Source organism: Nomascus leucogenys, chromosome 11 (genome assembly GCF_006542625.1).
Source record: "Nomascus leucogenys isolate Asia chromosome 11, Asia_NLE_v1, whole genome shotgun sequence".
In the NCBI taxonomy this organism is placed as follows: Eukaryota; Metazoa; Chordata; class Mammalia; order Primates; family Hylobatidae; genus Nomascus; species Nomascus leucogenys.
This window is the reverse complement of record NC_044391.1, coordinates 41,146,459-41,167,111: the sequence shown is the minus strand read 5'-3', so window position 1 is coordinate 41,167,111 and position 20,653 is coordinate 41,146,459. Positions and strand designations below refer to the sequence as shown.

The following is a 20,653-nucleotide window of genomic DNA, read 5'->3' as shown; positions in this document are numbered from 1 at the left end:
TCTAGGCACTTGGGTTTGTTTAACAAAACTCCCTACTCCTGAATCAGCCAACTGAAATCCAGCTTTAGTCACTAAGGCAGCAGCAGCTAGTGAGAGAAGCGACCGTTTTAGTCACCTGGCCAACAAGTATGTACTCAGATTGAAAATAGGAATTCAGAGAAAGGATCTCAGCCAACTGAAAGAAAACTTGAGCTCCATAAACCTTGAATATAAAGAGGCTTGAAAATCTAGGAAGTCATTGGAGACAGGCAGAAAGCTGTAACTGAGAAACGGAAACAAGATCACTTTTCCCCTAGGCTTTATTGATAAGGTGCTTGGACCTATAGGCTACAGAGAAAACTAATTTGGTCATGAACAAAATTATTCCGCTATATTAAAGACATGTTCATTTCTGGTAGGGTCTGTTTTTTTTTTTTTTTCTACTTTTAAACATCCAGTTTAGTCTATTCAACTGTGCCAAAGATTTCAAGAGAAATGGTTTTATTCAAGCTGGAGTTAATACTGTCAGTATCACCCTAAAGCCAATATGGTACAAGACAACAGGAATCACAACAAAAAATGTCAAGGCGAATGAGACAGACACAAAGAAATCGAGTAGCTTTCTTTTATTCATTAGTCTATCCTACTCAGTGCAAATTTTGGACTTTCAGATATTTTACTAACGAATGTGGCCTTAAAGTAATGACTTATTTTGTAAATTCCTGCAGTGCATTTTTTCACAACTGGGCAAGTTGACTTTGCCATTGGACAACGATAAATTCATAACTATAATAATGTCTAAAGCATTGACGTATTAAGCACCCTGCAGCTGTAACAGGAAGTCTAGAATATGATACATTAATATAAATTGTGTTTGGTCACTTCAGAGTAAATTGTATATCAAAAGGCACTGCATCTAAATTTCATTTTTTTAATTACCACCCTCAAACTTTCCATACCACATTCTTTGGAACTACTTAATGTCAAGAATCTTGGAGTTCACATCTACACAGATTCTGCAGTCAGCAAGTGGTTTATGAAACTACAGCATTAAAGTAATCTCCAAAATATAAAAAAAGAAAACTGTTTTCTATTTTTGTTCTGCACTGAGCCAAAGACAGGTGGAAGTAAATAAGAATTTCCACAGGCACCCTTGCAAGCATCATAGCCAATTGTATTAGCCTAATTCATTGGATTTGAAAACCTTGAAAGAAGGATGTTGAAATTCGATTGCAGAAAGGTCTGATTAGAGAGGAAACAGGGCTTAGAAGAAATACTGACACTAGTTTTTGTAAGAGGACAATAAATACAGATGGCATCTTGTCCTCCTAAAGTAGATTCACCCTCTTGAGATACCTTGTTTACCTCTTCCCAACATCAAGAAGCAGTCATCAGTGCTCACATCTACATGTATGCAGATTCGTGCATATCCACACACCTCAGATTTATTTTATTATTTAAGCCAATCCTTTTTAGCTGACATCTTTCATCCAAAGTGCTCGGCAGTTGCTTTCTTGGCTTTTACCTAGATAGATAATTGTAACATCAGGAGCTAAAAAATTGGCATTTTTTATTTAGGTCCATATTTTAAAGCTCAGGTTTAAATCGTGTGTGTGTGTGTGTGTGTGTGTGTGTGTGTGTGTGTGTAATATAATGTGGTCTGTTAATATATTTCCTCATTCTCTGCAGGCACATGTGTGTCATTTAGTGTCAACAATCTAACAACCAAGTAGAAGGCAACTTCAGAGCCAAAAATTCATCCTAAGTTCTTTTTTGAAGAAGGATTGTAGATAAAAAACAAAAAAGCCATCAATAAATAGTTTCCTTTCACTTTTGTCATTTCTATAGTCCTTAGGCTAAAGCAAAACTTTACAAATTTAAGCTCATTTTTGCCATCTGCTGGCAAATTTGTGAAATACAAGTGGTCTGCATCAACAAACATTCGGTTGATATATCCTGTATTATATATATTTGGCTAAAACTGGTGCTTGTTGACACCTTTCCAATCCTACTAAAATGTTAATATTTACCAATTTGGTTAAATATCTTACTTTAGCATTTTTTAGGCAAAGACTAAATAAAATAAACCATCAATTTTTACAATTTCCTTCTTCATCAGCTTTTGTTACAGACAGAAAAAGTGAGGATTTTTAGTGATTGAAAGCATAAGTTATGGGATAACTCATGCCTGGGTTAGATTCCTTTATTGATAAATAGCTGGGTATTCTTGGGAAAGTCATTAGTTCATTCACCCAAGGAGTATGCATTAGGCCCTGGCCATACGACTGTTAGCAATACAGAGAGGACAGCTACCATCATGAGGCTGACTTTTATTTTTAGAATACAGGCTCCTCACTTGTAAATATATGTAATTATTGTAAAAAATTCGTAAAGATTATCTGTCAGTGATTTACCTAGGGCACTTGGCATAGCATCTGGCAGGTTTGTAATAAAGTTTACCCATGATAATGTTGGTCATTGTGATGTTGACACTCATCACTCATTCCACCAATTTGATATAAACAGTCATATAAGCGTGATTAAATCCTTCCTGTCAGTACTAGTATTTCTCTTTTTCCAGGGTGGGCATTCCTAGGGTCTTATATACCCTTGATATATGACAGAAGAAGCTTCTGAGCCTCTCTGAGGCAAAGAACAAAGTACCTGAGATCAGATGTACCCCATACATTGAATTGACATTGTGGAAGTTCCAGAGTCTAGACAGGAGGTCTTGTGTGCTTCCTGCTCTATCTTGGAAACCTGCATAGCTGCCAGGAAAGCAAGCTCACTCTAGCCTGCTGGAACACCAGATGCATGAGGCCACGTATGAGGACAGATACACAAGTGAACCCAACTGAGTGCTGCCTAAATTTGTCCCCATAGCATTATGAGTTAAATTAATAGTTTTATTTAAAGCCACTACATTTGAGGATAGTTTGTTATGCAGCAAAAGCTAACTGATACAATGACATTTTTCATGGAATGCTCTTTATAGGAATTTCTTATGCAAACAATTACATATAGCCAAAAATTCCTGTCTGATTCCATCTTCAAATAATCCTACTGTAATAATTTTAGTTTTTTGAAAAGCGAAAGAAATTTGCCTAACATCACACATCTAGTAAGTGACAGAGCCAGGATCTGAACTCAAGCAATGTGACTTTAGCATCTAGGTAGGCTCTTCTCTTTGTATTAAGCCTGGTGCAAAAGTAAGTGTCATTTTTCCCACTAAGAGTAATGGCAAAACCCACATTACTTTTGCACCAACCAACACTATTAAATCATCTAAAACTAGAGTATTTCCTGTAACAACTTAAATCTTCTGATTAAGTTTCTGATTTGTTTCTGTATAAAACATTAAAATAATATATAAAAATTCACAAAAATAAAAGTATAAATTCACACTCAAGAGATGACTAACATTAACATATGGTATAGACATGTGTCGCTTAATGACAAGGATACATTCTGAGAAATGCATAATAAGGCAATTTCATCATCACATGAACATCATAGAGTGTACTTACATAAATCCAGATGACATACCTTACTACACACTTACGCTATATGATGTGCTATGCTAATCTCCTCCTTTATCAGCTTTGGTCATGTACATAGAAAAAGTGAAGATCTTTAATAATTGAAAGGGTAAGTTATGGCATAAGTCATGCCTGGGTTAGATTCCTTGATTGATAGATAGCCTATTGCTATTTAGCTGGTTGATAAATAGCCTGTAGCCTATTGCTCCTCGTCTACAAACCTGGACAGCCTGTTACTGTACTGAACACTGTAGGAAACTGTAACACAGTGGCAAGTATTTGTGCAACTAAGTATATCTAAATATACAAAAGATACAGTAAAAAGACATGGCATTATAAACTTACAGGGCCACCATCATATAGGTCAGCTGTTGTTGACCTAGATGCATGAATACAATCATGTTCTCCATGATTTTTTTCTAAGCATATAAGTGTGCATGTGTTCTACAAAAATCAGAGCATATGGCACATATTACTTTGTAACCACCATTATTTATTTCAGCAAACCACCAATTTTTGCACATTTATGTTGCTCCAGGGATTATCTGATTGTGAGGAATAGAAACACACTAATATAATAAGGTATATGTGCGTGCATGCCGGAGGTGGCAAGGTCAGTGATAAAATAATACAGACAGTTGCACAGGAAATTTTCTCTCTCTTCCTCTGAGGCCATTGGTCATGGGGTCAAAATTATTTCTAGTTTTCTTTCTGCTCCTCGTAGAATGAAGATCTTCTAAGCACATTGCCTTTGACTTGACAGAGCTTTTCATGAGACAGGGACCACCATTGCCTTACTTTCTGTGGAACTTGGACAAATTTCAGAGAAAAATAAAATGGTTCAGTTCAACTACAGGTCTTTGAACAAATAAACTTTGTACATGTCTGCGGGGTAGGGTAGGTAGGAGGAACTCATGGTATTTCTGTTTTCTTCCCTGTGTCGAAGGTGGAACAGGTTAATTTGTAAAGTAACCCCATAATGGTGAACACTGGCATACAGGCAGAATCACCTCGTTCGCTCCCAAATCCTGCAGAGCATGGATAGCAGCTAACGATCAAGTCAGAATTTTTAAAACTGAAAATGAGAAAATCAGTTTCAAAATTAAACAAGCAAACTTCTAACTGCAACTGGACACACCTAGGGTTACAAAACTACTGCATGGGTGCACTATATTTAGTAGTTGTGAAAGATTATTACTGGAATATTTGATTTCAGGTAACGTTTTGTTTTGGACAAATTGTCATGATGTCCAGCTTGTTTTTTACTAAATTCTTTTTTGACCAAATTGTTTTCATTCATATCACTTATAGCCAGTCTAGATCCATCTTGACTGTAAGGTGTAGTCACCTGGAGAGGTTTTGATTGAATTGGTCTGGGATGTCATCCGGACATCAGGAGTTCTTAAAGCTCCTCACCTTAGGTGACTTCACTGTTTAGCCAAGTTTGAGCACATTGAACAAAAGCGTCCTGCACAGGGGTATCACAGGACTTTGCAACAAAATGAAGGTAAAGGCCATTATGTTTCCCATTTATGGACTTAAAGTGTCTACTATTAGGTTTTGGGGCAGTTTCATCCCACTATCATCTCATGCTGAGTTTGCAGTTATTTAAGGAATATTAAAGAAAATGCTTTTTATTTATCTTATTTGACCCTCCTATCATCTCTCTAAGGTAGCAGGGCAAGTATTATTTTTCCTATTTTACAAGTCAGAAATCAGGTTTAGAGAGGCCAAGAGGCTTTTTGCAGTATCTAGGAGATGAGGGAGTATGTTAATACATTACTGCTACACATTTCTCTTGGCACTTATCTAGCATAACCTGTTATATGTTTATGTTTAGATCCCACTTCCACTTAGGCTGTGAGCTCTTTATCACTTATTATTTATTAACTCACTATCAGGTTATTCATTCAGGATGTATTGGTTGGGCTTTTATTGGTTTCGTTTCTTTGGAGGAGGGATAAGATGTGGGGGGCTACTGTAGTGAACAATACAGATATTATGGTCCCCACTTTAGTGAGTGTAGGAATCTATTGATGGAACAAGCAAGCAAATGGGCAGTTAATAAAAAATTAACATAAAAACCAACATAGATGGGTAACTAGCTAATCCTTACAGAGAAAGAGGAGTGGGGTGCTTGAAAACTCTTTGCAAAGGTATAGAATGTAAAATCTAAGCTAAAAATTCATACATGAGTAGAATTTACCCTTGTGAAAAATGCTATTATATTCCCTGGTGGAAGGAACAGCGTTAAGACTGCAGAGAGATCTGGAAGTGGATCAAGGAACATGATAATATTAGGGTGGGGAGTGTGACAAATGAGAGAGGCTGTGTGCCCACGCAGATCACAAAATGGCCTTGTAACTTTTAAGCCATTTTCAGGAGTTTGTGTTGTCCTAGAGAAAATGGGGTGCCTATGTAGGGCTTAAACAGGGCACAATACGATCATATGTATTTCAGGGAAGATCTGGCTGCCCCAGAGTGTCCTCCTGACCATTGAGCTAGGCTTCTACAGGCAGGGAGTCCTGCGGTTTTGGCGGCAGGGAAAGAGAATAGTGTCCAAATAGAATGATATTTCCACTTTGGGCAATACAGGCCTTCAGGCTGATTTGATATTTGGGGATACAAAAGAGGATCCGAGGCTGACAGCTTGGCTGTATGATTCCCTGATTTAGCAGTTGCATAATGAGAAGAGAAGCGGCACAGGAGAGAACTAGTGGGTTCGTTTTCAGATGTGTTGCATTAGAGTTATCAGGCCTGCTTCTTAGGATTCCGTGTACTGCATAAAATATACTCCATAAATATTTTGAATTTTTATTGTACAGTCCAAGCTTGTAAAATTCTACCAAACCCACCTTACTACTGGAAATGATCAAAGTGAGAATCCCCCTTTTTGAGCTACCTACTTAATCCAATAAGCTTCTGTGCGAAAACACACATTTGCCTGCCCTTAAAAGAGCAGTCGGTTGGCTTTCCTGCGTGCTCAATGCATTTCCGAGGCTCTAAGCTCCCGCCCTCGAAGCGCGAAAATACGGTTCCCCCTGCTGGTCAGGGCTGCGTAATGCAGCGGAAGGAGGGGAAATTCCTAGGGGCGTGGTAGTTGGTGGATGACGTAAAACGAGCGTCGGGGACAGGCGATTGTGCTTGCGTCAACGGCGCGCGCCGTGGGAACCTTGACAAGCAGCATGGCTGCGGGTTGCTCAGAGGCGCCGCGGCCAGCGGCGGCTTCTGATGGGTCTCTGGTAGGGCAGGCTGGCGTCCTACCTTGCCTAGAGTTGCCGACTTATGCCGCTGCTTGTGCTCTGGTGAACAGTCGCTACTCATGCCTGGTGGCCGGGCCGCACCAGAGGCACATCGCGCTGTCGCCCCGCTACCTTAACAGGAAACGCACTGGCATTCGAGAACAGCTTGATGCGGAGCTCCTTCGCTATTCTGAGAGGTACCGATCTCTTTGCCTGTTCCTTCTTTTGTGCACGGGAAGTAGCAGCAGGTGGATGTGCTGACGACGCAGCAGAAAGGGGCAAATGGCAAAGGTCGCATTGCCCCCCGGAGCTTAGCCCCGTGGAATTCTAGAGTCGCGATCCGTCCCTCAAGGCCAGTACCGCTCTGGTAAAGATGTATACAGGGTCCCTTTCATAGATAGAGAAGAAAACTTAAAGATGAAGTTCAGATGTGGGCGGAGGGAGTGGAGATTCTCGCTCCAGAACCCTGGTGTAGGGGTAGGAACAGACCAGGGATCTGGAGACCTAGTAGGCCTAGTTCTGTTTGGCATTCAGCCTTTCACGGATGATGTTTTCTCATTTGACAATAAAAATTTGGTTTGCAGTGCTTGAGTAGATTCTCATTCCATAGAAGATAGCACATGAAGCATTAGTACAACCGTTTTACTTGTAAAACATGAAACACGTTTTTTGTTGTTGGATTTCGCTCTGCTAATTTCCCCATTTTCTCTTCTCGTGGACCTGATCTGGGGATTATGAACATGCCGTTAGTTTAGCGGGATTTTGTTGTTTTTAAGACGATTTATTCAGTCGAACTAGTGAGCCTGTTGCTTTTGGGAGAGAAAAAACCAAAACGTATGCATTTATATTACGGTATTCAAAAGTGACTTGAAAACTTAGAATTACAGAGGTGGGGGGGCGGGGGACGCGGGCATGTGCTTTAGTATTCCTCTGGACTATACTTTGGTTCAAAAGCGGGGTTCTAAAACTAGAGTGAATGGATTCCCTAGGGATTCATGATTGCCCTTCAGGAATTCCTATGTGAAGTTCCTTGGGCACTGCATCGGAAGCTTTTATCACTTTCTTAAGGGATCTTGGACCTCCACGCATGTCTAGAATATACAGATTCTTCCAAGCACCAATATACACTTCTTGTATGTTTATATTATATACCGAACACTTGAGATACAAAAACAAAAAATAAAATCCCTGTTTCAAGGAGCTTTAAGCTGTAGTAGAGATACAAATACAAGCCAATAAATAGTAAAGTGTTAAAATTTGACAGAAATCTAATAAGGAGTGTAGATTTGGATCTTGGGACCTTTGAGAACAACTTGATTGAAGAGGGTACTGTAACATGGTAACATTCCAGGCAAAGAGAGTGGCATAAACAGATACTGGATGTGAACTGGTATGCTTTGCCCAGAGAACTGTATCTATTATATAAGTAGAATAAGGTTTATGTCAGGGGAAAGGCATTGGATGCCACTGGAGAGGAGGGCAGGGGGCCAAAGATGACTCAGAGAGGATGGCCATTTTGCTTTTCCCTTCCTGCCATTGCCAGTTTTTGTTATTTTGGGGGTAAGGTGGGGTTGTTGTTGTTTTTCCTTTTGTGTTTCTGTTTTCTTAGGCAGGGTTAGTGCTCCATCCTCTCAGTCCCTTTAACTCTGAGACTTGGCACACTTTTGAGAAAGTAGTACTTATCTGCAGTCCCTGGCATATCAGATTGCAGTTTAAGAAACAACACTTACTTAATGGTTAGCTACCAAATAGGATGAGAAAGTGGACAAGGAGAGGAATTAAGATAATGTTATAATTGTCCAAGAGAAAATGATGAGAGAGGATGGATTTGAGAGATTAAAGGATATACAAAGTAGTCATAACATCTGAAAACACAAGCAACTATCTTGTTTTCTGTAAGCAGTACTGCCTGCACTTGACAGGCTAGTGGGGGAAATCACGCAGAGTGGCTCTGAACAGATCTGGACACCACTCCTTCCATATTACTTGGGTATGCTGTTTATTCAGGTGCAAATCAGGCACCACACTTTGAACTATGCATTACTAATAAGGGACAAAACATTGAACATATAGTATTAAAGAACTAAAGTGAGGCTACCACCTTGCCCTGATACCTATTTAGGATGGTATCTGAAAAACAAAAGTGAAGGAGGAAAAGGTATATAGTGTTGGGTGCCTGTGTTCACATATCTGATGACTTTTAACAATATCCCCCTTGAATTTATATATTGCTAAATTCCTGAAAATTTTAATATATATTAAAACTGTGCAAAGATGACTTTGTGTTGATGTGTTTTAAGAGTTAAATTAGGTGCCTAGCTATTTGTAAATAGATTTGCCCTTTTATTCAGAAGTCAGAGTGAAGGATATTTCCTCATTGTATCAGACTGTCCTGTACATGACAGACTGTTTTCTTCCCTGACTTCTGCAAAGTTTATGATAACCATGATTAGTATCACAAATTTCCAAATGTCCCCCCTCCCACCAGGGGACCACAGCCCTCCTTCCACTTGAGAATCACTCTCTGATACTTGAGAGACAAGGCTTTGATTAGGGGAAATAAAGTCTTGATATTTGTTTTTCTGTTTAGTATGGCAGTTAATTTTTCTTCCTATTCTCTGTTTTCTGTGTCCCTAACATTGTCTTAGTGATAGGATGATTCCATCTTAGGAATGCCACATGCAGAAATTAAAACCTCAGAAGATTGCTTTCCCGAGTAAGTCTGTCAGTTAGGATTTTCCTAATTTGGTAGTTTTTAAAGTTTATCTTCTGTGGCTTCTGGCTGTTTTACTAAACAACATCTATTAGGGATAAATTCTTTCCCTTATTTTATGTGAATTGTTCGAAGTTTGAGTTCAACAAAAAATATTCTTTGCTATCAAAGGCCTTAGAGTCATGTGTGAAATTCAAACATATATACAGATAGGTTCAATACAATTAGATTAAGAACAGTGAGAAAGTTGGCCTATAGGAGTAGAGGAATGATTTCAGCTTTGCCTAGGGGAGTCAGGGAAGCTTTCTGCAACAAGTAGTGGGTGTGGTAATGAAGCCACCAGGTTTTGTTTGTTTTGTTGTTTTTTGTTCCTTTGTTTGAGATGGAGTCTCCCTCTGTTGCTCAGGCTGGAGTGCAATGGTGAGATCTCAGCTCACCACACCCTCCGCCGCCCACCACTAGGTCTTTCTCCTTAATAGTTATAATTCCTTAAAAACTAAGAAATAACAGTTTGAAAAATAGTTGTCCCTTAATCCTGACTGTTAACATTTGTAGACTAAAGTGTCAGAGTCAGTTCCTAAATAATGTAGTTGTATTAACATTTCCATTTACTAGCAACAGTTGAAGTTTGGGATTTTCTCTATTAAGTCATTGACTTTAAAATTCAGGGGCTTCAGCTTTAACTGTAATGCTTCCCTTGCTATACGCTGTCAAGTACTGAAATTCAGTAATAGTGAATAATACCAGAATTGCCTCTTATTCAGTCATGTCCACAGAGATACACATTTTCTTTGCTAAGTCCCTTTCTTTCTATCATAGTATAACTTGAATTCAAATAGTCATGCTAGGATAGAAAGAATGGGACTTGGCCAGGGAAGAAGAGTTGATTTACTGCTCATGCATTAATTGGGCATTTTGTTTCTGTGTATCTTGAGTCATCATTTTAACTTAGCCAACACATCAGAATCCATTGGTGAAATAGGACTACTAAAGTTGTTACAGACTAATCATATTCTATTGTTTTTGACATGGATGGTGTATTTAGGAGATGTGTAAGTTTTGGATAGAATATCTAATCAGTATGAAAATGACCTGGTTTGAAAGAGTGCAGTGGTGCACACCTATAATCTCAGCACTTTGGGAGGCTGAGGCAGAAGGATCAATTGAGCCCAGGAGGTCGAGGCTGCAGTGAGCCCTGTTCATGTCACTGCACCCTATCCTGGGTGACAGAGCAAGACCCTGTCCCCAAAAAAATAAATAAAGAGGATAAAAGATATCATTTTCAACTTTTTCTTTTTACAGCCTTTTAGGTGTCCCTATTGCATATGATAACATCAAAGTTGTGGGAGAGCTTGGAGATATATATGATGATCAAGGACACATTCATCTTAACATTGAAGCCGATTTTGTTATTTTCTGCCCTGAACCGGGGCAAAAGCTTATGGTATGTGTATCACTTTTTTCTAGCTCCCTTTGTGTAATTCCATAATTATGTAACTTGGAATATTTTAAGAGATAATGTATACCTTGGGACTCAAATAAATTGCTACTGTGAGTAAATAAATATTATTTTTAAGGAAAAATTAATTTGTATCATTCAAACGTAGGTAAGTTTTTGAATATCCTCCTAAAATACATACATGCACAGAATATATGTCCCATCCACTTTATTTTCATAGTAGCAGGATGATTTTAAGGGAAAAAAAATCAATTATCATTATTATTTCGAAAGTTCTCAATTCTACACAAATACTATTTCTTTATAAAGGATTCAAAGAATATAGCAGTATGTAAAACAGGAATTCAAATGAGCCAGGCAGTAATGAAAATACACCAATAACAGAGGACAGAGCAGCCAGTCTGTGCCTTGGAAATGGAAGCTCTGTGGGAAAGGTCTTCCGGTTTTCCATAAGCTGGAAATGCAGATATTGATACGAAATTTACTGAAATAGATCCTTTTTTACTCTTTACTTTCTCCTCTCTTCCTCCAGCAGTTCTCTGTGTGTATACACATGTTCGTATGTATACTTGTATGTGTGTGTATATGTTCTTTTCCTTAGCTGATAAATATTTTAATAGATCAGAACTGTTAACCCTTGATATTGTCCATAAAAAATATAGATCAATTTAACCATGACAAAACCCACAAGGCACTTGAATTTTTCATTTTTCAATATCAAATTAATACAAATAGTATCCTTTGCCTGTTAAACTGGAATCTTATAACTGGACTACTAAAGTTGGCAGTAGATTTGTATTTGGAAATTAACAAACTTAACTTTCGTCTACTTTGTGTAAATTATTATTTTAAATATAAACATGTAGGCCAGGCACAGTGGCTCACACCTACAATCACAGCATTTTGGGAAGCTGAGGCAGGAGGATCACTTGAGGCCAGGAGTTCAAGACCAACCTGGGCAACATAGTGAGACCTCATCTCTACACAAAATAAAAAATTAGCCAGGCATGGTGGCATGCTTCTGTAGTCCCAGTTACTCAGGAGGCTGGGGTAGGAGGATCACTTGAGCCCAGGGGTTCAAGGCTGCAGTGAGCTATGATTGTGCCAATGCATTCCAGCCTAGGCAACAGTGAGACCCTGTCTCTAAAAATACACACACACATACACACACACACACATACACGGAAATAACATATATACATGTACATGGAAATAAAGATTGTACAAAAAGTATGAAATGAAAAATGTCCCTTTTATTCTACCTACAAGATCCAGTCCTCAAATATTTTTGACCACCCACTTTTTCTTCAATTATTATTATTAATATTTGGTGAGATAAAATTTACCTATAATAAAATGCACAGATCATATCGTTTAGTTCAGTGAAATTTGTCAGGTCTGTATACCATTCCATCTCCTTAGAAAGGACCTTCATGCCCTTTCCTGGCCCAGTTCCCTCTCTTTATTGCAGATATAATTACTCTTCTGATTTTGTTTATCATAAGTTAGTTTTGCTGATTCTATAATTCCATATTAATGGAATTATTCATTATACATTCTTAAAATCTGCCTTCTTTTGATCAGCATGTTTTTGAGTTTCATCCATGCTGTTGTGTGTATTGGTAGTTTGTTCCTTTTTATTGCTCATGGTATTCAGTTATATGACTATATCACAATATAATTATCTGTCTTCATTGATGGATTGATTCCAGGCTGGGGCTTTTATGAATAAAGCTATTGAAAACATAATATTTTCAGACGTATGAATGAAAACATATTTTCAGACATATGAATGAAAACATACATTTTCATTTCTCTTAATAACTAGAAGTAGAAGAGCTAGTTCACAGGGTATTTATATAAAACCATTGTCAGACTGATTTCCCATTCAACACTTGCATTTACTCTGTATCGTTATTAACATTTGCTGTTGACCTTTAATTGTACTGATGGGCATATAGTAGTATCTCATTATGGTTTTAATTTGCATTTCCATTTCCCTCATAAGCAATTTTTCATATATTTCAGTAAGAAGGGCCTGTTCAAGTATTTTGCCCAATTTTAATTGGGTTTTTGTATTTTTATTATTGACTTGTAGCAGTTCTTTTTAGTCTTAAAACGAATTCTTTTCAGATAAGTATTTTGAATATTTTCTTCCAGTCTGTGACTTGTCTGTTAACTTGCAATGGTATTATTTGATGAACAGGTACTTTTAATTTTGATGAGGTCCAATTTATCATTTTATATTTTTATGACTATTGCTTTCTGGACCCTATCAAAGAATTTTGTCTACCTAAAAGTTGTGCAGATACTGTTCTGTGGACTTCTACAAGCTTTTAGTTTTAGCTTTTCCATTTAGGTCTGTGATCATTCTCAAATAATTTTTGTGTGTAGTGTGAGGTAGGCCTTGAGATCCACTCTCTCCTTCATGTAGCTTTCCCTTTGTTCTGGATTCATATATTAAAAAGCCTTTTCTTTAATTGATTTTCTAAAATTGATATATTTTTAACAGCAGTTTTAGGTTTACAGAAAAATTGGAGAGTATAGAGTTCCCATATAACCACCCCCTTTCCCCTATTATCAATATTAACTTGCATTAGTATTGTGCATTTGTTACAATTTTCGTGCCAATATTGATACATTATTATCAAGTAAAGTCTGTAGTTTACATTAGAGTTCAGTCTTTGTGTTGTGCATTCTATGAGTTTCCACAAATGTGTCATGGCATTTATTGAGGTATTGCCCCTCACAAGAGGGCATTAGCTGTGGGGGTCTGCCCGCAGACCTTGACCTAAAAGATGGATGAATGAAACGTACAGTGACACACAGATACTCTGTTTTGCCAGTACTGCTGAGTGTCCGACTGCCTACACACCAAGAGAGGTTTGTCACTGCCTCTGGCCCTGAGCAGTTCACACTCCAGGTGTTTATTTAGTATACAATTAACAACAGAAGTTCTGAGTCCACACACTTGTGGATAATTAACATGGTTAAGAGAGTAGTTCTATGAATGATTAAAGCTCAGGTACCAAGGTTTAAAGTAAATATCACTGGGGGCAATATCCCTGGTCGACCTCCCCCCACCCCGCCCAGAAGGCCATCTGACTTAAAGGTTAGTTAATGGAGGTGTAGGGTAAACAGACTTAACTGGGGAAGCCTCTATTGTCCCTAGTATTTACCCTATAACTTAATGCTCTAAGGTAAGAACCCGCTGTCTTCGGCCTGTTCAGCTATTACAAGCTTTTGGCCTTCCAAAAAGGTTTGTGACTATTCCCTATAACTTTCCCTAATATTTCCCTTTAATATTTCTGCCACTATCCTGAGTGAATCCCAACAACTTATTTTCCATTACAGTATGATACAGAATAGTTTTCCTCTCCTAAAAACCCCTTGTGCTCCACCTATTCATTTCTCCCTTCTTCCCTCCGTTCCCTGTAATCCCTGGCAACCACTGATCTTTTTACTGTTTCCATAGTTTTGCCTTTTTAAAGAAGAAGAATAGAGTATGTATCCTTTTCAAATTGACTTCTTTCACTTAGCAATATGCATTTAAGGTTTCGCTATGTCTTTTTATGGTGAGAACTTATTTATCTTTATTACTGAATAATCTTTTATTTTATAGATGTACCAGTTTGTTTATCTAGACCATCTGGAAACTACCAGTGGGAACACTAGACTTCTGATCATACCAGATAGGGAAGTTTTATTCTGTCACATGTGTAAAGGGTTGCTGATGTTAAACAGCATTGTATACACGTCAGTATTACTTGCAGTTTTATAATTCAGAAAATGTGAATTTTTGATATTTCTGAGTCTCATTTATATGCTTTGTATATATTGACCCTGAGAAGAAAAATAAGTTTTATGCAAAGTCTCATCTTAAAATCATATAGCACATACTTTTGTTTTAGTTTTAAAGCTTCTAATAATACTTTTGTGATTTAGCCAAAAGATAGTCATGGTCAATATTTACATATAAAGGGTAAGCTGTCTTCTAATGGAATGCTTGCATCATGCTAAATTAAATAATTAAAGAATGCATTTTTAAGCTTTGAAATTTGGTCTATTTATAGAAACGTAGCATGGATCCCAGTTATAAAACGCATATGAGGTCTTTTTAGAGGTTATATGGGGTTTGCTTGGTTTCACTGTAGCTAAAGAGTAATAATCTCCTCCCTAAGGAATCCTGCAGTGGGGAGTTTAGGTGGTTTTTTTCTTGGACAGGGTGGCGGGGGCAGGTTAGTTTATCCAGTTAGAAAGTTAATGTGCCCAGTTAGACAGTTAATGTGCAATTACTTATATAATAAAGTTTGAGCTTTCTCAAAACCCAATGGTATTCTAAAGTGATGTTTTGGCATGACATGTGGTAAGTTTTAATTGAGGTAAACTTTTTCCATATTAAATTAGACCATTAATTTGATATTTGCTCTTTGAAGATTATTTGAAGCTTGTAAAGTTTGGTTCACCTTTTAACTTTGTGGATGTGTTCTTTATGTTACGCTCTTTATTCCTTCTTCTTCCCAGGGTGTAGTTAATAAAGTGTCTTCTAGCCACATTGGCTGTTTAGTACATGGGTGTTTCAATGCCTCCATTCCTAAACCTGAGCAGTTGTCAGCTGAGCAGTGGCAAACCATGGAGATAAACATGGGTGATGAACTAGAATTTGAAGTATTTCGTTTAGACTCAGATGCTGCTGGAGTATTCTGCATTCGGGGAAAACTAAATATCACAAGGTTAGTTTATCATTACATAATTATCATTAGGTACTTAATTTCTATTTAATTCTGAATTTTAAAGAGAATTTTAATTTTAAAGAGAATAAGCCTCTCTAAAAATACCTATTTATAGGAATATTCATGCTTTCAAACCGTAAAGTCAATATAAACAATACTCTTAAGTAATCTGTAACAGTGCATCAAATAAATATTCTGAAACACAGACTAGCTAATTGGTCTGTATTTTAATATTTAATAGCTCAATTTTGCTGAGTATTTTCTATTTTGTTGTTAACTTTTTTTTAAAGTTGCCCTCTAAACTTGAAACTACTGAAAGCACAATTACCTTCCTAACTATTGGCCTGCTTTGTTTTTACACACAAAAAATTGTGTGGATTATTGTCATCTGTGCCAGATATTTTAATTTCTGTATTATTCTGTATTGAAATTATTATAAGAATTAACTCTGATCTTGAACTTGATTCCATGGGAGCCAAGTTTAAAGGAAGAAGGAGAGAGACAACTCTTAGAATGCTGCTATTGCGAATAATTTTTTCTATATTTTGCCTTAAAGTTACAAGAGTATGGGTTGAAGTTCTGGAACAGCCGTTCAATTTCTGTAATGACAAAAATACAGTTTATATACATAATACAGCAGCCTCACTATTGAGCATTGAAATGTGACTAAGTCTGACTGAGGAACTGAATTTCTAAAGTTATGTTTTTGGTATTGATGAGGTACATGTGCCCAGTGCTACTGTATAAGACTGAAGTTCTGGAGAGAGAGCTACTTCATTGATCCTTGTTTTATTTTAGTGGTATAAAATAATTCACAATGTTAAAGTAACACTATCTTAGTATCAGCTAAGTAGAACAATGGACTATTATTTGAAACAAGATTAAAATAGTAGACTGGAAACTCCATTACTTTGATAAAGACCAGATCATATTTTCTATTAGATGTCAGTGGTTTGGTTAATAAGCCTAGGTATTGTGGTGTTTAATGTTCAGTGACCAAATTTTTCTGAAACAACCCAAAACTTGGAAGACGTGTTTTGACAAGATTTTTATGTCATTTTTATGTGTGGAAACAGTCTGGGAGAAGTTCTTCGTAAAGAAATAATTTCACATTTTAATGTTAAATTTAACATTTTTCAATTTAACATTCAGCAGCCCATACATATTTTAGTGGGTTGAGGGATAACAGGATAGAATATTTGGAATTTATGCCATGGTTATGTGTCTTGTACTGGTGTCATTATTTAGAAAATCTTAGCCTGTTAGGATATCTTGATCTCAATTTGTTCTTTGTTTTTTGCTTATTGCTCTGTTAATTTTTTTAACTGTTGATCTCAATTTGTTCTTTGTTTTTTGCTTATTGCTCTGTTAATTTTTTTAACTGTTAATTTAATAGTTTACAATTCAAGCGCTCTGAAGTTTCTGAAGAAGTTACAGAAAATGGCACTGAGGAAGCTGCTAAAAAACCTAGTAAGAAGAAAAAGAAGAAAGACCCAGAGACATACGAAGTGGACAGTGGTACCACAAAGCTAGCAGATGATGCAGATGACACTCCAATGGAAGAGTCAGCCCTGCAGAATACTAATAATGTGAATGGCATCTGGGAGGAGGAGCCAAAGAAAAAGAAGAAGAAGAAAAAGCACCAGGAAGTTCAGGACCAGGACCCTGTTTTCCAAGGCAGTGACTCCAGTGGTTACCAAAGTGACCATAAAAAGAAAAAAAAGAAAAGAAAACACAGTGAAGAGGCCGAATTTACCCCACCTTTGAAATGCTCACCAAAAAGAAAAAAGAAAAGTAATTTTCTTTAGTGTATTTTAAATATGATTCAGTTTTTAAAAGATCGATCTACATACAATTGATGAATAAATGTTTTCAGTGATATGAAATGGTTAAGTATACCAGTAGTTTAACAAAACAGAAAATACTTAACTAGGAGTAGGAGGCTAAAAATGATAAAACTGACTGTAAATTAATTTGGGGAAAACCAGTATTGTTAAAGTACCATTTTATACAAAATAAAAAGCTGCTCTATCAGCTCTCACTGTCGGCTCTCATATTCTTCCAGGTTTTGCACTCTACCTAAAATTATTTCTACAATGTCAAGACTAGCCAAAGGACTTTGTAATACAATATTATATTACTAAAGAATGAGTTAAGTTTGAGATTTTGATGATTTGATTTTGTGTGTGTTTAATAGGCTTCACCTTATTACATGCTATTTTATTTTGCTTTTTTAAAAACTCAGGACATTAACTAATTTTAGGTTTTCCTTTATCATGGCTTCTACAGTATTTCTGTTGTTTAACATAAAATGGTTTGCCAAAGAAGTTTCTGAAGTCTTCACAGCTCTTAAAAGCCAGGCTAGTACTGACTGTGTGGTGGTAAATGCTATTCATTATTCTTTTCTTCCAGGTGCGTGTGTGTCCTTGTCTTCTTAAGTCTGAGTGGTTGATGGAAAGGACTGTTTTCTTGTACTTGTTCATTTGTGCCTCAGCCATTCTAATTTTGTTGTGTGTTGGAGGACGGTCTAATGAAGACAGGATAAATGTGATTCTGACTAGTGCGAAATTTTAGATTACTTTTTAATGATTGGAATGGGCTATAAGATATTGTGCTGAAGAGAAAACAGTTGTTCTGTTCACTGCTTTCACTGAGAAAATGTGGAATGTCTCTTGACTAATTGACAAAGTGTAATGAAATGACAAGCTGGTTGAAGCTGATAATCAATGCATGGCCATATTTATTCATTTTCCACACACTTGACCATCTACTTTGTATAACACATTCTGCTAAGGCCCAGGGATATAATGGCAAACAAGATAGATGTAGTTCCTTCCCTTGTGGCATGTCATAAGAGAAACAGATGTGCATATACACACAATAACTAAGAAAATTAATAATTGTGTTAAGTGGTATGAAAAAAAGGGGGAGGATTGTTCACTCACTGTTACCTGTGTTAGTATCTGCAAATGGTTGAATGGTTGAACTCCCATGTCAGCATTTTTGTTGCCATTTATTTAGTACCAGACATAGTGCTGGTCTCACAGCTTAATATTTGGTAATGAATAAATTCTGCTAGTGGTATATGTTGATCTGAACTTATAATGATGGGATATAGAATTGGCAGAGTGGCAGATGTTCACAATTGTCTACAAGTAGATGTGCTAGACAATGGAAGGATGCAGGCCAACCTCTTTGATTACAATTGAGATTTATGTGAGTATTGAGCCCTGGAAATGTAGCTTGTCCAAATTGAGATGTGCTGTCAGTATAAAATACATACCAGATTTTGAAGATGTACCAAAAAATGTAAACTATCTCAATTTTTATATTGGTGAAATCAATATGTTTTGGTATAGTGGGTTAAATAAAACAATTTTAGCCTCTCAGTTTATTTTTCTACAAAAAGATTAAAAATTATACATGAAGCTAATGTTAACTTTCTTTTGGTCAGTGCTATTTTAAACGAAGTATGAGTTGAAAAAAATTTGAAATAAATCATATTACCAGGACTTAATATAGTGGCATACCCAGGAAATGCTTAATAAGTATTCCCTTCACATTTTAAAATTTGAGTATACAATCATGTTTGACAATATAGAAATTTAATTTTTAGTGAAACAATTCTAAACCCCTTTTCCATAGACACCAAGAAAGATGTCACATTTATGCTATTCTTGGAAAAATACATTGTGGCTTAGCAAATAAGCAAGTTCCCACATTACTTTTGTTTTGCTTCAAGTAATACTTCTGCCAGTTGTGTTTTATGAATTAAACAGGGAGCGGCATGCTGAACTTGAAACTAGATTTGTTCCTGCTTTTTACACAATGTGAGTAGTTTTGAAACGTCAGATCTGGCCATTTGTCTTTCCTAGAATAGAATAACTTTGTTCATTGTTTTTTTGTTTGTCTTTCTGACACAGACTGATGATGGTGTCCACCATGTATTCTTCAAGACATTTGTCACATGCTACACTAACCTAGTCTATCTTTTCTATCTTGGAATTTGCTCATACAAACCCTCTAGCCTAGACTAGATCCCTTACCCTCTCTCCGGTTCCTATCATTCACCCATTTCACTGTGCAAAACACCTCACTAGTCACCAGTGATACAGAAATGACTTAAGCAGTTTCTGCTCTTAAGGGCTTACCGTTTTGTCTATAAGATACACAAGTATAAATGATAAGTACAAATAACAATGAATGTTTAATGCTTTATGTTTAGTGTTTAAGATGGTTGTTGGATGAGCAGCATTTTGACCCTTGGAGAAGAAAAACTAGCTGTGGCATTCCAGGTGGAGAACCTGACAGAGGACTAAGAAGTTATCTAATGTAAAAGACCTCAGGCACCACCTTCGCATCAACTTCTTCCAGACGAGGCTAAATGTGCATGCTTCATAACCATAATTCTTATTTTTCTTTAATAAATATTTTTCTACTTGTAACACTGTGCATTATTTCAAACTGTTTACCTGTTTGTAAAGCTTGTCTCTTAATCAAATTTGTCTTGACCAAATAAGTTTCCTGAGGGCTGGAATTATGCCTTAACTGTATCTATAGTATTTAACAGTGAATCCTTTGTATAATGAAAGCATCAACAGATAATTTTAAATTGATAAATAAAAAGCACAGTTTCAAATGGTATCACTTTGCCTCTGATGTGATATTATTATTTTCACTTGTTTCAATAAATGCATTCCTTTTTTTTTTTTTTTTGCCTATATGTAATGTGGTTTTTAAGCACTTTTATCACTTTAGTGTGTCCGGGATAGAATACTTACAAATGACAGAAATTTGATCTCTTTTGTTTTATACATTCACCACATGGGTCATCTTTGCCTTTTTTTCCCAAAAAGTAGATATTTTATGTTACAAAATCAATATATATTCGTTTAAAAATTCAAATAGTAAAAGTATATACATCTTCCCACTCTACCACTGATCTCCCTCCCTATTCCTCCCCACACCACACACACCCACTTCTCAAT

General features: G+C 36.7%; 1 protein-coding gene across 1 annotated transcript; it reads left to right on the top strand.

The window, feature by feature from the left end:
• Positions 1-6,638: 6,638 nt before the first annotated feature.
• On the top strand, positions 6,639-20,309 carry TWISTNB (TWIST neighbor). Its single transcript, XM_003252368.2, has 4 exons — positions 6,639-6,957; positions 10,776-10,917; positions 15,457-15,665; positions 17,062-20,309. The coding sequence occupies exons 1-4, from the start codon at positions 6,704-6,706 to the stop codon at positions 17,471-17,473; spliced, it is 1,017 nt and encodes a 338-aa protein (XP_003252416.2). The 5' UTR covers positions 6,639-6,703; the 3' UTR covers positions 17,474-20,309.
• The last annotated feature ends 344 nt before the right edge of the window (positions 20,310-20,653 follow it).